The 13,897-nt window shown below is 39.1% G+C and overlaps 1 protein-coding gene across 3 annotated transcripts; it reads left to right on the forward strand.

Annotated features, from left to right (window-relative positions):
• The first annotated feature begins 946 nt into the window (after positions 1–946).
• On the forward strand, positions 947–13,276 carry LOC109066771 (transcription factor AP-2-beta-like). Of its 3 annotated transcripts, XM_042778280.1 has the most exons (8): positions 947–1,272; position 3,178; positions 3,498–3,952; positions 5,053–5,110; positions 6,649–6,889; positions 7,192–7,310; positions 7,902–8,043; positions 11,377–13,276. In XM_042778280.1, the coding sequence occupies exons 1-8, from the start codon at positions 1,192–1,194 to the stop codon at positions 11,678–11,680; spliced, it is 1,401 nt and encodes a 466-aa protein (XP_042634214.1). In that variant the 5' UTR covers positions 947–1,191; the 3' UTR covers positions 11,681–13,276. The 3 variants fall into 3 exon arrangements, with proteins under 3 accessions (XP_042634214.1, XP_042634211.1, XP_042634213.1); XM_042778277.1 differs by lacking the exons at positions 947–1,272; position 3,178 and adding an exon at positions 2,239–3,115 and having other exon boundaries at positions 3,497–3,952; XM_042778279.1 differs by lacking the exons at positions 947–1,272; position 3,178 and adding an exon at positions 2,260–3,115 and having other exon boundaries at positions 3,497–3,952; positions 6,676–6,889.
• The last annotated feature ends 621 nt before the right edge of the window (positions 13,277–13,897 follow it).

Raw genomic sequence — 13,897 nt, forward strand, 5'->3', positions numbered from 1 at the left:
CTTCACAGCAACGCGTTGAGAACAGATTTGTTCACTGTGATCACGTGATTTGCTTTCAGATTCTCTTATTTGATTTGATTTGATTTGATTTGATAGTGAGACGTGTTTGGCTCAGATCTGATTTGCAGTTATTAATCGCTTTGCTGTGTGATTTAATAATTCCTTTACGAAAAAGGGAGATTTCTTTAAATAGGCTACTAAACGACGTCACAATTCATTCTAACCTACATAAAAATAAATTCCGTTCTATTTTACCGCCTGATCACGTTTAACTCTAATACAGTTTGTATAGCAACAGTAACCAAGGGGCGGGGCTTTGTGAGGGTCAGTCACAGGCAGGTGTGTTAGAGCGGGGCTGGGACTAAACTCTGCAGGAGCTGGAATGAGCACCGCAGTTCTTATTGATGTCAGATATTTTAGAAACAGTGAGTATCACGATACCATGAAGTTTAGTACTGTTGGACCTCGTCTCAAAACAAGCTGAAATGTTTTGTTATTCTATTTCCAGTCAACCTAAATCGAGCCTCTTGTCCTCTTTTCAGTGTTTAAATATGTGTTTCATTGACCAGCAGGGGGCGCACTGGACTGCCTCTCATCACTGCGTCGCTGTAACTGTATAAGAGGCAGCTGTGGACATCTGACCTCGCTTTCTTGCTAGTATCTTTGAGGTAATGTTTGCTTACAGCAATGACGGAGATTTGTAGCAAAAACTGAGCGATCAAAACCGCCTAGAGTTGATTAAACAGCCTAGAGTTTACCAAGCTATCATCGCCTTTTCCAACTGACTTTGCAAGAATGACTTTTTAAATTATATATCAAATCTATTAATTGTTTTAGGTTATGCGGATAATGCTTTTTGTTCTGATTCCTTTAAAAAAGCATGCTTACACTTTGATTCGCTCCTGTAAAATGGCAGACCGCGTTTGTTAAGCGTTCACTTCAAGTGCAGCTGATGATGGAGCGGGAGTCTCAGCGAATCACCCTGCAGCAGCTTTACATACAACCCAAAGTCAACACACTTATCACTTATCACACTTACACTGTATCAACGCCGTTACAGCACACACGCAGACAAACACCGTAAAGGGTATCGGGAATTTTTCTACGCGCTTTTCGTTTTTGGTGAGTGAGTGAGAGAGAGAGAGAGAGAGAGAGAGAGAGAGAGAGTTGAGATCTTCACTCTTCACGTGAATGCACTCGTTATACAGGGATCAGCGCGCGAACATGCTGTGGAAACTGGTGGAAAATGTCAAGTATGAAGATATATACGAGGTAACGAGAAGACAGACTGCATCTGCATCTGTTTTTTTCACTGTCTGATTCATGTAACGACAAAAACTACGTTGAATTTGTCGTGTTTTTGTTTGTTTTTTTTCTAATAAGTTTAGTCTCTTATTGATAGGGGGTTTATGCTGGTTAGCCTATTTAAAAGGGGGGGGGGGGGGGCGGCGTAAATGTAAACGTTTGATTTAGAAGCATTTTGTCATATTCATAACAATTCGTTTGTTCCCCAGTTGCTTGTTATTTTTGTATTAACAATGTAGTGATTTTAGCAGGTTTCTTTATTTCCTTTAAAAGTAGGCTATTTTTCATTTGTTTACAGTAGAGTTTTTAATATAATAACTTTGCAAATTATGAAATTTGTGAGAAAATTGTAATTGCTTTGTCAAAAAAGAGCAACGTTTAAACGCTCTATTTTTCCACGTTTATATTGTTTTATTATTATTAACACTAATGAAAGGTGGTATTTAAAAAAAAGAGTTAGCATAAAAAATCAAAGAAAAAACAAGATCATCTCGATGTTTATATGCACTGAAAAACTTCTCGCATTATTTTCTTGAGAGCCTGCCATCGATTTATTAATAAGAGAATCGCATCTACAGAAGGATAGGACCCAGTGTCACGCGTGGGAGTCCCGTGGATTCCCCTGAATGAGCTCGAGCTCGTGGGAGAGTCTCGTGGTGGTTTTTGGAAAAGCCTCGCTGGATGCCGACCCATAGAGTCACACATGGCTTTTCTCTCACAGTCACCGTCACGCGTGTAATTAAACACTTCGACCCCAGTCCGTGAAATCGACCATTATACGAACTGTTTAATGGGGCACCATTAGTGGAGGACTTTAAACTGTCACTCGGTGCAGAACCCATTTTTTAAAAAACCTGTTTATGCTTATTTTAAAGCTTCACCTCTTTGTTAGGGACAGTTTAAACCGCGATGAGTGTTTGTGTAATATTGTTATCGTGAAGTTCATGTTTCTGCTTATCAAAGACCTTGGCCTGCTTAAACACACATGCATGTGAAACTATGGTGAATATGGAATAACAAGGGCACAGTTATGGTTAATGTGCTACAGGGGCTCCAAATTATTATGTAGGCTGTAGAAATAGGGCTTCTTTTTATAATTTGTGTCCAATAGTAGGATATGGTGGAATCCAATTTTGCTGTTGTGAGTAAGAGTCTGAATAGCTATGGTGAGTATGATGTAGAAGTGATTATAATGCATATTAAAGTATGTGAGAATATAGTGCTTGTGAATGAGGCCTCTGTCCATCTGCCTGCTCAAAGCAGCTGATTCCGGGGATTCGTTTGTTCTGGCTGGAGATAAATGGACTGTGCACATTTAACAATAACATAAAAGACAACAATAGCAAAAGAAAGAGTCTGGACCCGTGCATGCCGGACCTCAAACAGAGAGGGGAATAAAACAGAGCACGAGTGTTTCCTCCTCCTGAATGAACGTCACTTACAGCAGCAGCGCATTCACGCTCCGCTGCTCCCCGCTGCTTTAAGTATTCCCGCAATATTAGAGGAGTCATGAATAACAATTATTCTGAGGAGGTGTAGCGAGGCGAACGGACGGAGCACCGCACTCTGGATCAGAGCGTCGGATCGGGAAGAACAGAACCGAGACCTGGAGGAACAGGGCTGTGTAGGAGAAGCCATTTGAGCTGGGGGAGAAAAACAAAACTAGTTTTTGCTCCGTGTGGTCATGAGGAGTTGAGAAAGGAGCGCGTTTTTCTTCAGGCGAGCTTGTGTCGTGCTGTCGCGTGTCCTTCTGCTCTAAACGAGCTTGCGTTTTTTCGTCCAGATGTTAGTGCACACCTATTCCTCCACGGTGAGTCTGAAACACCAAGAAAAATACTTTCTTGTAGCTTCTTGGTAAAAAGGTGGCATGAGGGTTTTGCTTATTGTGTTGCGAGCTTAGGAACTTAAATCCTGCGTCTATACCTTGTTTTAGGTATGTTTTGTTAAATTAGCTACTATACATGAATCAGTTAGAAAATACAAATATTTTGAAAGCTTTTGTACTTTCTTGGATCACCGCGGGCGCCATATAGCCTATAGCTACCATTAAATAGTCTTTCCATATCGTTGAATTCGTTCCAGTAGCCATTCAAAACATCCAAAAAGTTTAGGCTATTTTTTATTTTTTTTAAATAGAACGCTAAAACAAATGGTTGGTTTGTAATCGTATTTATAATCTTTTCTCGTTTGAGACCGCCATGATGGGGTACCGAGCCACAGTTCCAGACTGTCCCAGCTGGGTTCGGTCTCTCAGGGTCCGTACTCCAGCGCTCCGCCGCTCTCTCACACACCTTCCTCGGACTTCCAACCGCCGTACTTTCCGCCGCCGTACCAGCCGCTGCCGTATCACCAGAGTCAGGACCCGTACTCACACGTCAGTGACCCGTACTCTCTGAACGCTCTTCACCAGTCCCAGCAGCACCCGTGGGGCTCCCGGCAGCGGCAGGACGTGGGCACGGAGAGCGGAGGTTTACTGCCGCAGCCTCGAGCCTCTTTGCCGCAGCTCTCGGGTCTGGACCCCCGGCGGGACTACTCGACCGTGCGCCGACCGGACGTGCTGCTCCACTCCACGCATCACGGGCTCGAGGCGGGAATGGGAGACGGTCTGTCCCTTCATGGCCTGGCGCACGGCATGGATGATGTGCAGGTTGGTTATGATTTTTTTTTTTTTTTTTGGCTTGGAAGATAACCTCTTTTGTGGGGACAAATCGTTTTGAATTTTTATTTCGCGGTCAGAATGACCTAACAAGTTTATATTTAAACGAATTAATTTCATTTTTTTATCTTGTATTTTATATAATGTCAGTAGCTCTATATGGCATAATTCTGTACTATATCTTGGGGGGAGTTTTCTGACCTGTTGACATTTTCTGTGACACGTTACAAACATTTTTACTATATCCTGTAGCCTATGAATAAACGGAATCCAAACTCTTTAGCATATGTATGAATAGTAGTAGCCTAGTAAATACCCTAAAGGCTTACTTTTTATTTGAAGCAATATTCTGTTGCGTACTATATTTTCACGTCATAAATAATATTTAAATGCATTATAGTTAGGCCTGTGTTAAGGTAAACTGCTGTTAACTAAAAATAATTTTTGCAATTGCTAAAAATGAAAACTTCACGAAGCCATCGTCTGCTCGGTTCACAAGCATTACCATCTGTTTTTTTTTTTTTTTTTTTTTTATCAATATAGGCTCTCTGCACACTTCATATCTAATTTCGTCAATGGATAGTTTCTGCAATCTAAATGTTAAGATAAGGCCTGTCCCTGTTCAGATGACTGGACAATGATTGTCTGCCACTGTTCCCAAAATGATTATAAAACGTAACTGTGGTAGAGCTTAACTGGCATCTTATTTTTATTTTTAAATAAAAAAATTATTTAGGCTGAATCCAGATTAGTTTACGTTTCCTGATAAATTCATTCAGAAAACTTACATGGAAAATTGTAGTTTTGCATGAATTGTTAGTGTAAACAATGATATGAGACCTAAACTTAATTAAAAAGCATTTTTCAATTGCTAATGTTCACTATTTGGATCAAAGTTTTTTGTTTTTGTTTATGTTTTTTTACCCTCGATTGGAAATATGCATGTATGTATTTTTGTCAATGTCCCCGGTGGAATCTACGGGTATTTTCATAACTAAACAGAAGGTCATTATCCGGAAGTTATCTGAATATTTATAATTGACTGTAGCGTTTGTTCAAAGGTTAATTTTTTTCTCATTATGCCTTTTTAGGCTGTGGAGGACGCAAACAACGGGATGCACATCCTGGATCAGTCAGTTATTAAAAAAGGTAAATGGGGAAAATGGCTGGAAGAATTATGCCAGTGCTGTATTTAATTATTTGATAATTTAATGTTTTTCAACGATCACTGGGCTTTTGCAACAAAAAAAAAAAGTGCTGATAGAAGAAATCACTGTTCTATGGATTTGGGGCAAAAAGTCATTTCAGGTGAATACACCTTAGCGCACCTTTTTACGCATGCGCTGAACCATATTTGGTATTTAAATGATGTCACCTGCCTATTCCCTTAACCTTGGACGCTCAACCAAAGCAATTGGAATTGGAGGCCATTGAATATTTTTAGAATCATCGTCCTACAGTTATAATCGAGCTAAGAATTTAGTGTCGTTATAATAGCCTATCTATAATGGACAATTTTACGTCTTTTGTGTGTGTTTTTTTTTGTTGTCTGTTTTTTTTATTAATTAAGTAGGTAGGCAAGCACAAATTCAAGATTTATGTAGGCCTATGTCTGTCTTTTTTGGGGGGGTGCATGTAAAATCGACACTTAAGCACCACTTTGTTGATAGGCTGTAATTTCTCCAAGGAGGTTTTGACATATTTACTCTGAGATAAGGCCTTCATGCAGTCAGTAAGAGCTCCAGCAACACTCCCCGGGCTCGGGTTAATTTTTGTCCGTTATGAGGGACGTTTGACGGTAATTTAGTTAACGGAACACGGTCCTCTCGTCCCAGAAGAGACGGGCTTTAAGTGGCCGCGGTGATGGATGGTTTTCTGAGCGCAGATCTTGTGAGCTCGTTTAGAGCTCGTTTTCTATATTATCCCCTGTAGAGATCTCCGCGGGCTCGAGCGCTCGTTACCCCATTAGCGCTTAAGTTAGTAGACATCTTTTAACGGTCAGCTTGTGAGTTTGTGTGTGGAGTGGAGTGGAGGGAGTGGGGGGTGATTTGAAATATAGGTGGTTAATGTTATTAGCATGTGTCCATTACCAATCGATAATAGAATAAATGAGTGTAGACGTGTTGAAATGTCACCGTGGAAGCTGACAGGAAAGTGTAACTGAATTGAATAAACGAAAGGAAAGGACTAAATCTAAGCATTTGTAAGTGTAATGCTAGCATTTCAATCATGTTGGAAACTGCAAAACATTACCGCACAAATTGAACCGTATATATTTTTAACGCCGTTGTTGGCAACATGTTTAGATAAATAGGCTATAGGCTATTTAAGAAAAAAAAATCTGGCTTGCTTTCGTGCTTTCTATTGTCCGTGGAATTAACGTATGTAAGCAGGAGCACGAGCTGGCAGCTCCGGGCGCGTGCAGGTTGACCCGGGCCAGCCGAGGGCTCGAGCTCACGGCGCTTTCATGTGCTAATATTTTACATTACATAATAAGAACCTATTCTGACAGGCCTGCGCTGTCTGTGACTAGTCTTAGATATTATTTTGAAATAATAACACCTCTTGTTTTACCGCTATAGCGTCATTTTGCGAAGCAAGTAGCCTACCGTTAGCGTTCAAAGCGCTTGATCAAATCATAATTTCCAGTAAATTTGAGTAGGTCTGTATTAGGCTATATGACGTAGTTTTCTGTGTCTCTCGCACATTTCCAGTTCCACACAAGAGCGTCGCTTCTCTGATGATGAACAAAGACGGTCTAATCGGCGGGATCACCGTAAACGTCAACGAGGTCTTCTGCTCGGTTCCCGGCCGCCTGTCGCTTCTAAGCTCCACATCCAAATACAAAGTGACGGTTGGCGAGGTCCAGCGACGCCTCTCTCCGCCGGAGTGCCTGAACGCCTCTCTGCTCGGCGGGGTTCTACGGAGGTGAGAGCATCGATAAATCAGCCAAGAATCCACATTATAAGCAGACCAGAGGTCAATGGATTAAAGACAAAAAAATCGTACTTTCAATTTATAACTGATGAACATCAGGGTTATGGGCACATCTGCGGTTTCTGACGAGACGTTGATTAGCCAACGGACGCTGAACAAAAGTTCTTTTTTAAAAACAAAAAAATTACTTCTGCCAATAACATGTCTGATTTTGAATTCTCACTTTTCATGGTGTATCTTTGCTGTCAATCCGTCATGAAGCACGTCTCTAATTACACCTGCGCTATCCTCAGAGCGAAGTCGAAAAATGGCGGCAGATCACTGAGGGAAAAGCTGGAGAAAATCGGCTTGAATTTGCCCGCGGGGAGACGCAAAGCAGCGAATGTCACTTTACTGACGTCTCTAGTAGAAGGTAAAGCAGGACATCTGATTCTTGTTTCTTATTTAGATTTTTTTTTTTTCACCATGTTTGGGAATTTAGGCCCTTAAAGAGAGCAAAACAATAGACAATGATAATGGAAAACAAGTACGGATTTAATATATATATATATATATATATATATATATATATATATATAATATATATATATATATATATATATTTATCATATAATATATATATTTAATCGATATATATATATATAAACAACCTATAGTTTATCAGTTTAATCGAATAATTTTACAATTTAAGCCTAAAATGAAAATTTGAGTTTAGAATGAACCACGAACATTTTGAGTTTATTTTTTTTGATTTGTTTTCCTTGCAAATAGTTAACAGATGCATTTTAACAGCACAGCTAATTTCATATAGCCTAGCCTAATTATTGTTGTGACTGTCTGATTGTTGCTGCACCGCAATCATTCATTTGCTTAATAGGCTGTCTCTCCTTCCAGTTCAGCTGAAGCTACAGCTGTAATTTAGTAGGCCTATAAAAATATTTTAAGCGAAGATGTGGGGTAATTCCATTTTTTTTACCATATTGTGTTTATTTTTCATTTCCAGGAGAAGCTGTTCATTTGGCTCGGGACTTCGGCTACATTTGTGAAACTGAATTTCCCACAAAGGCCGTGTCTGAATATCTGAACAGACAGCACACGGATCCAAACGAACTGCACTCGCGAAAGAACATGCTGCTCGCCACAAAGTACGTAAACAACGTGTCACAATGTGTTTTTTGCCTGATTAATATCGTTGCCTTCATTGGAAGCTGGTGGTGTAACAGCTTGCCGCCCTCATCTGAACAAATGTGTAGCCACATTTCGAGGTGAATGCTGAATCCATCACGGATTGCAGGGGAGTGTGTCGTTTTGATAGCTGTCCGCTTAGTGCCTGGTGCGTTTTGACACGTTTAGCTGGTTTCTAATGAGGCAGTTCAGGTCCAGCAGAAACACGCGTCTCTTATCCATCTCAGCCTGGCACCGAGCTAGAAACTCATTATATTTAAGTGAAATGTTTCAAGTCTTAAAGTGCCAGCTTTCCCCTTGAAGTTTTGCCTAAGGTCATTCCTCCTCCCTCGCCTCTCCTTTCACAGTCTGTCTGTCAAAGTCCCGTCAGTCAGCCCGCGCCCCCGCCCCTGCACGCGCCTCGGGCACTCGCGTTCTGTCGCTCTGGAATGAGAGAGAGAGGCGCGCTGCGCTCTCCCGACTGGACAACAAGACTGTTTGTGGCTCTGAGACGCGAAAGCGAATGTGGGTCAAAATCTGACAAGTCCAGACAACTGCAGATGCCGCAGCAGGGCTCTGCAACGCTGCCAGTCGGAGGCATTTGAACTGTTTGTCACAAATGACCTTTTAAAGACTGAAGTATGATCATTTGCTCAGATTCTTACTTGAGATTACATTGCACCTCGAAGCATTATTATTATGAACAGGACACAAGTATTTTGGGTGCATGCTGTGAAAAAGACATGAATTTAATAGTTTTTCTTCATTTGGGAAATTTTAATTAATTTTAAATTTACCTTGCAAGTTTCAGATAATTATCTGAATTACATTGCTGATCATATTATTATTGGATGTTCACTTACAGATACTGTACGCAGGCAGTTTCAGAGAAACGTGGAGGTCAAATGTTAAGAGGTCATTAGTATGTCAGGCCATCTGGGCACATGGCTAAAATACCTGCCTGTATTTTTCTATATGATTCCCCAAAGCAAGAAAAGCATACACATTGAGAGCACTGGCTCTTTCAGGAAGTGAAATATGCTGAGAACAGAATATTCCCCAGTAATGACAGATAAAGACACTCTCCCAGTAGACTGGAAGTTAAATTGATGGCTTTATTCTAATTGACGGGCTTTGCTCTCAGAAGCAGAAATATGCAGGCTTTGCTCTGAGGCTTTCAAGTTCTGTATCTCTTTTCTTCATATGTATGGACAGTGAACACTGGATAGTTTCATTTAAAGTAGATGTCAGCCTTTTTTTAATTGTAAAAATATTTTTTGGAGACCTTTTGCTTGCAGTGTGTTGGGGGATGAGAAACCCATGATTCCCAGGGACGCCACAGAGCTACTGAACTATTGCAAGCTTGAACCTGTCAGAGCACCTGCTATCTAAGTGTTTTCTATTACTCAAGATAATTAAGAGCAACTGAAGCAATCACATCATCATTATGTGAGACACTGAGATGAACAAACATGGGTGTGATGTGAACTAGGGCTTTTGTAATATTTATGGTTAACTTTTTGATCTGTGAGAGCCTAATATATCAACAGTTTTCATTTAATATTTTTTATTTTATAAATTTCATCATAAATGTTCAAATGCTGAAGTCACAGTGTTTGTAATTTATGGATGAAGGTTTTCAGAGTTGCTGTGCAGTGGCTTTTGATATTATGCAAGAGATCTTCTTTATAATCAATATTTCACACGAAGTTAAAAGAATATGTAGAGAAAATAAGAATATATAAAGAAATAAGTAGGAATATCCATGGCAGTAAGTTGATAGTTCTTTTCAGCTTCTTTGGTAGGCAGAAAGGCTTTTTTAATGGAATCATGGTTGATGTCTTTTCCATTTGATTGTTTAATTCAACTTATGACTTAAATTCATTTCTTGAAAAATGAATGCTGTAATCCAGGAGCGAGCAGGTCGCATTTCTTTAACTGATACAGAAGATCAAGCACGTCCCTTCTGATGCATGTTCTGATAAATGTGAATGAAGAATTTGTCATGCTTGATGTGCCATGAAAAAATGTCATGACATTCTCTGATTGGATCAAAGCTGTGTAGATGGTAAAGGAATCAGATAGGACACAGTTAGTGGGACTGATCCTAAAACCCACCTGACTAGTCTTGCTATAGGCACAGCATGTCTAGACCCCACACTGTCCCATTAGCAGACTGTTGGCATGTTAAGTCAAAGTTGTTTTCCTAAGGAATAAAATGTAGTTCCTCCAGTCACCTTGTGCAAACAGCATGAGACAAACAACAATAAACACAACAATATCCACAATACAGTCAGAAAATGAACAGTATATTGTACAAACAATGTTATCAGACAGCATATATGTATTTTAACGCATAATTGCATTGTTGAAAAGAGCATTAACTTTTACATACACCATAATGTAATTGTGATACATAAGTAATTTTTTGTTTGGAGCACACTTTTAGCTTCAAATTAGCCTTTAATTCTTAATTTTAAAACAACTGTATGTAGTTCTATTTTTGTGACTTGAGCCTCCTACATTAAGTCAGTGGAACTGATTGTCGTAAAATATACCACTGTCGTAATTACAGTGTATATCTGAATGCACACATTTGTTGCTGCCGTAAAGCAATCCGCCCTCTTCGTGGAATTTCGTAGCAGCTCACTAAAACTCCCAGAAAAGAAAAAGAAGACATTCGCCCCATTAAATGGCGTTGTGCCATCAGAATGATTTTGAAACTGAAAACATACATTTGCTTAAATATTTCTACTCTCCAATAAACGCCACATCATTCCCTGTGGCCGACACTTCTGGCAAGAGCTGGTTGTTTTAATTAGAAATTGTGTATTGTCTGTGATAATGGAAACTAACAAAATTCTGAGCTTCATTTGTCTTTAGTGCAAATATTTGTGGATCAGTCCATCACAGATGTTACATTCATTGTATGGTCTATCACAGTGATTCGCGATAGTCCAGAGTTTAATCACAGCAATTTGTCAGAAATTAAGTTCTCAGTCTTATTATACTTATAAAGATTACAAGCCAAATCATAGGGTTTTTTGCAGTGATGCCATAGAAGAACCATTTTGGGTTCCCCAAAGAGACTTTCAGTGAACAGTTCTTAAAAGAACCATTTTTTCTTAGTGTGTAGAACATTTTAAAAAATCTAAAGAACCTTTTGTGCAATAGAAAGGTTCCATGGATTCTAAATGTTCTTCATGGAACCATCAGTGCCAATAAAGAACAATTTTGTAATTTTGGTTGTAATTCTTTGGATTGATAATGGAAAATTCTAGGCTTCATCTCTGTCTTTTTCCCTCACTTCTCAGGCAGTTGTGTAAGGAATTCACAGACCTGTTGGCTCAAGATCGCACTCCACTAGGAAACTCTCGACCTACATCCATCCTGGAGCCAGGAATCCAGAGCTGCCTGTCACACTTTAGCTTCATCACGCACGGTTTTGGTTCTCCAGCCATCTGCGCCGCCCTCACGGCTTTGCAGAATTACCTGACTGAAGCCCTTAAAGGCCTCGACAAGATGTTCCTGAACAACCCCACCTCCAACCGACACACACCTGCAGATGGACCCGGCTCCAAAGGAGTTGGAGAAAAAGAGGAAAAACACAGGAAATGAACTGTGGAAATATGATTTTAAGGAAGGAGAGTCATTGGAGATGTTCAGAGATTCTATAAACTCTAGTTTTATGACATTGCGTTTTACATTCTGGATTGAAGGTGGAGAGTGGACAACAGATCACGGGAAACGAAAGGAACGATACCATAAAAGAGACTGGGGGACACGAGTCTGCTGTGACATGTTCACCATCTTCATCTCATTCGTGTGCGAGTGTGAAAATATTCGAGGAGTGTTTGTGAGTGTGTTTTCGTGTATCAAAGTATGACATTTTACATGATGTTAGACGCAGGCAGTCCTTTACACACATGCATCCGATACCTAATATTTGAGTGATCATCATTATAATGGCCAGCACACAGGAGGACAGGTTTGTTGGGATGCTGGTGGAGACACTATCAACTACTATATTTAATTATACTTATTATACAAAATTATAGGTGCACAGTTGTGCAATATTAAGTACATTCCATTCAACCTTCACCAAAACTACACCTACAGTAAAACAATCATATTCTGTCCGTAAAAGTAAAAATGTTCCACAAAAGAGACAGAATATTCAAATATAAGAGATTTTATTGCATTTAGTAACACAAGCGGTGCATTTAAATTGAGTGTTATCCGAAAAGAGGCTATTTGTGCTACAACAAAGCATAATGCTATTTATGGTTCAGTCCATCACGTTACATATATGACAGATTCACCATCTGACAGCCCATAACATTCACACATACTTTACATAAACACAGCAATTCATTAGAATCATTAGAACGTTCTCAGTCTGATTGTTCATAAAAAGATTACAAGCCAAATGAAAACACTGAGATTTAACATATTCTTTAAAACACCTTGGGCAATATTTGATAATTTTGTATTTTTTTGGTTGTATTTCTTTGTATTTGAAACTGCTATTGCTTGCTGTCTTGGCCATTTGGTTATGAAAATGTGAGGACATTTTCCGTTAGTTTTGACAGCAATCATCTGACCAACTGAATCAACAGTTTCAATGACAATTCATCTATGTATGTATTTTTTTATATGCAAACATTTACACAGAGCTAAATCAACATAGGACAAAGAAAACACATTTTATGGCCTAAATATTGTTTATTGGTTTTACAACCCTACATCAGGTGAATGGAAGCTTGCTTTGACCGAAAAAAAAAAGACTTTTGAAAATAGACATAACAAGGGTCCCGGATTTGTGCGCTTAGAACTGAGGTGACCGCGCGTGCTGGAACACGGCCACGCGCACTGGCGCAGCCTTTTCGCGCACACCTCAGCCGTCGTGAGTGCGCACGCTGGATTATAGCCTGTCTGTCAAAGTAAATATCTGGTTAACTGTGTGAGGAAGGTTATTTTATTTATGTTTGTATATATTTATTTATGCTTAATTTAATGGGCGTTTGTACATAGGAATAGACTGGGTCGTCTATCTGTGACTGTCTCTGTGCGTGGGTGAACGCTTGTTTTAGATAGCATCTTGTATTTTTTTGTTTCATGGATACGGTGTTATGTGGTGAAGGCTAGAAGTTGGTTCTTGTCTGGTGATTTTCATTTACCTCGAAATAAGAATAAATAGTGTGTTTTATTGTAGTCGTTGCTGTGTGGTTAAACCCTTATGTTCTTGTCTTATAACGTGGTCTACGCATGACACGTCAAAAACGTTTCAGAAAGCATGCAGTTTTAAGTGCCTAAATTCCGAATAACTAAACCAAATATCATCCAAGTAAAATGTTTACGTAGTTATACAATTAGTTCATGTAATTGTTTTATTTGCATGAAAGTAATTTTTTTTAGATGGGCAAGAAGTCAAGCAACAGCATCTAAGCTAGCATTAGAATTGCTGATTTTATTTAAAAAAAAGAAAGAAAAGACAACAGTACTATCATTAGTTTTTGAATAATCAATGATAATTAGTACTGACTTTGGAAAATAAATATAAACCTCCAAAATATGTTTTCATCCAAATAAAAATACATTTTTCTTCATAAAGAAAATCGTGTTCCTTTGAATTTTTTTTTTGCTAACATTGTTAATCCAGCTGTAACAGAACCAAGGGAGGCAATGAATAATATAAAAAATAAATAAATTGCAGTCAATTATGTCATTGCTGTTGGTATTAAAAATATTTTACCACAATTAGTATCAAGGATTAATTTAAGATTAAAGAAAATGTCAAAATCTGTCACTGAAAGACCTTTTATCTAACAGTAT

Source organism: Cyprinus carpio, chromosome A20 (assembly GCF_018340385.1).
Source record: "Cyprinus carpio isolate SPL01 chromosome A20, ASM1834038v1, whole genome shotgun sequence".
In the NCBI taxonomy this organism is placed as follows: domain Eukaryota; kingdom Metazoa; phylum Chordata; class Actinopteri; order Cypriniformes; family Cyprinidae; genus Cyprinus; species Cyprinus carpio.

Bases quoted from the DNA above. Each gene is read 5' to 3' on its own strand.
- LOC109066771 (XM_042778280.1), top strand. From the start codon at position 1,192: ATGCACTCGTTATACAGGGATCAGCGCGCGAACATGCTGTGGAAACTG. The intron at 6,890-7,191 runs GTGAGAGCATCG...CGCTATCCTCAG, and splicing joins CTCGGCGGGGTTCTACGGAG to AGCGAAGTCGAAAAATGGCG. The intron at 8,044-11,376 runs GTACGTAAACAA...CTCACTTCTCAG, and splicing joins AACATGCTGCTCGCCACAAA to GCAGTTGTGTAAGGAATTCA.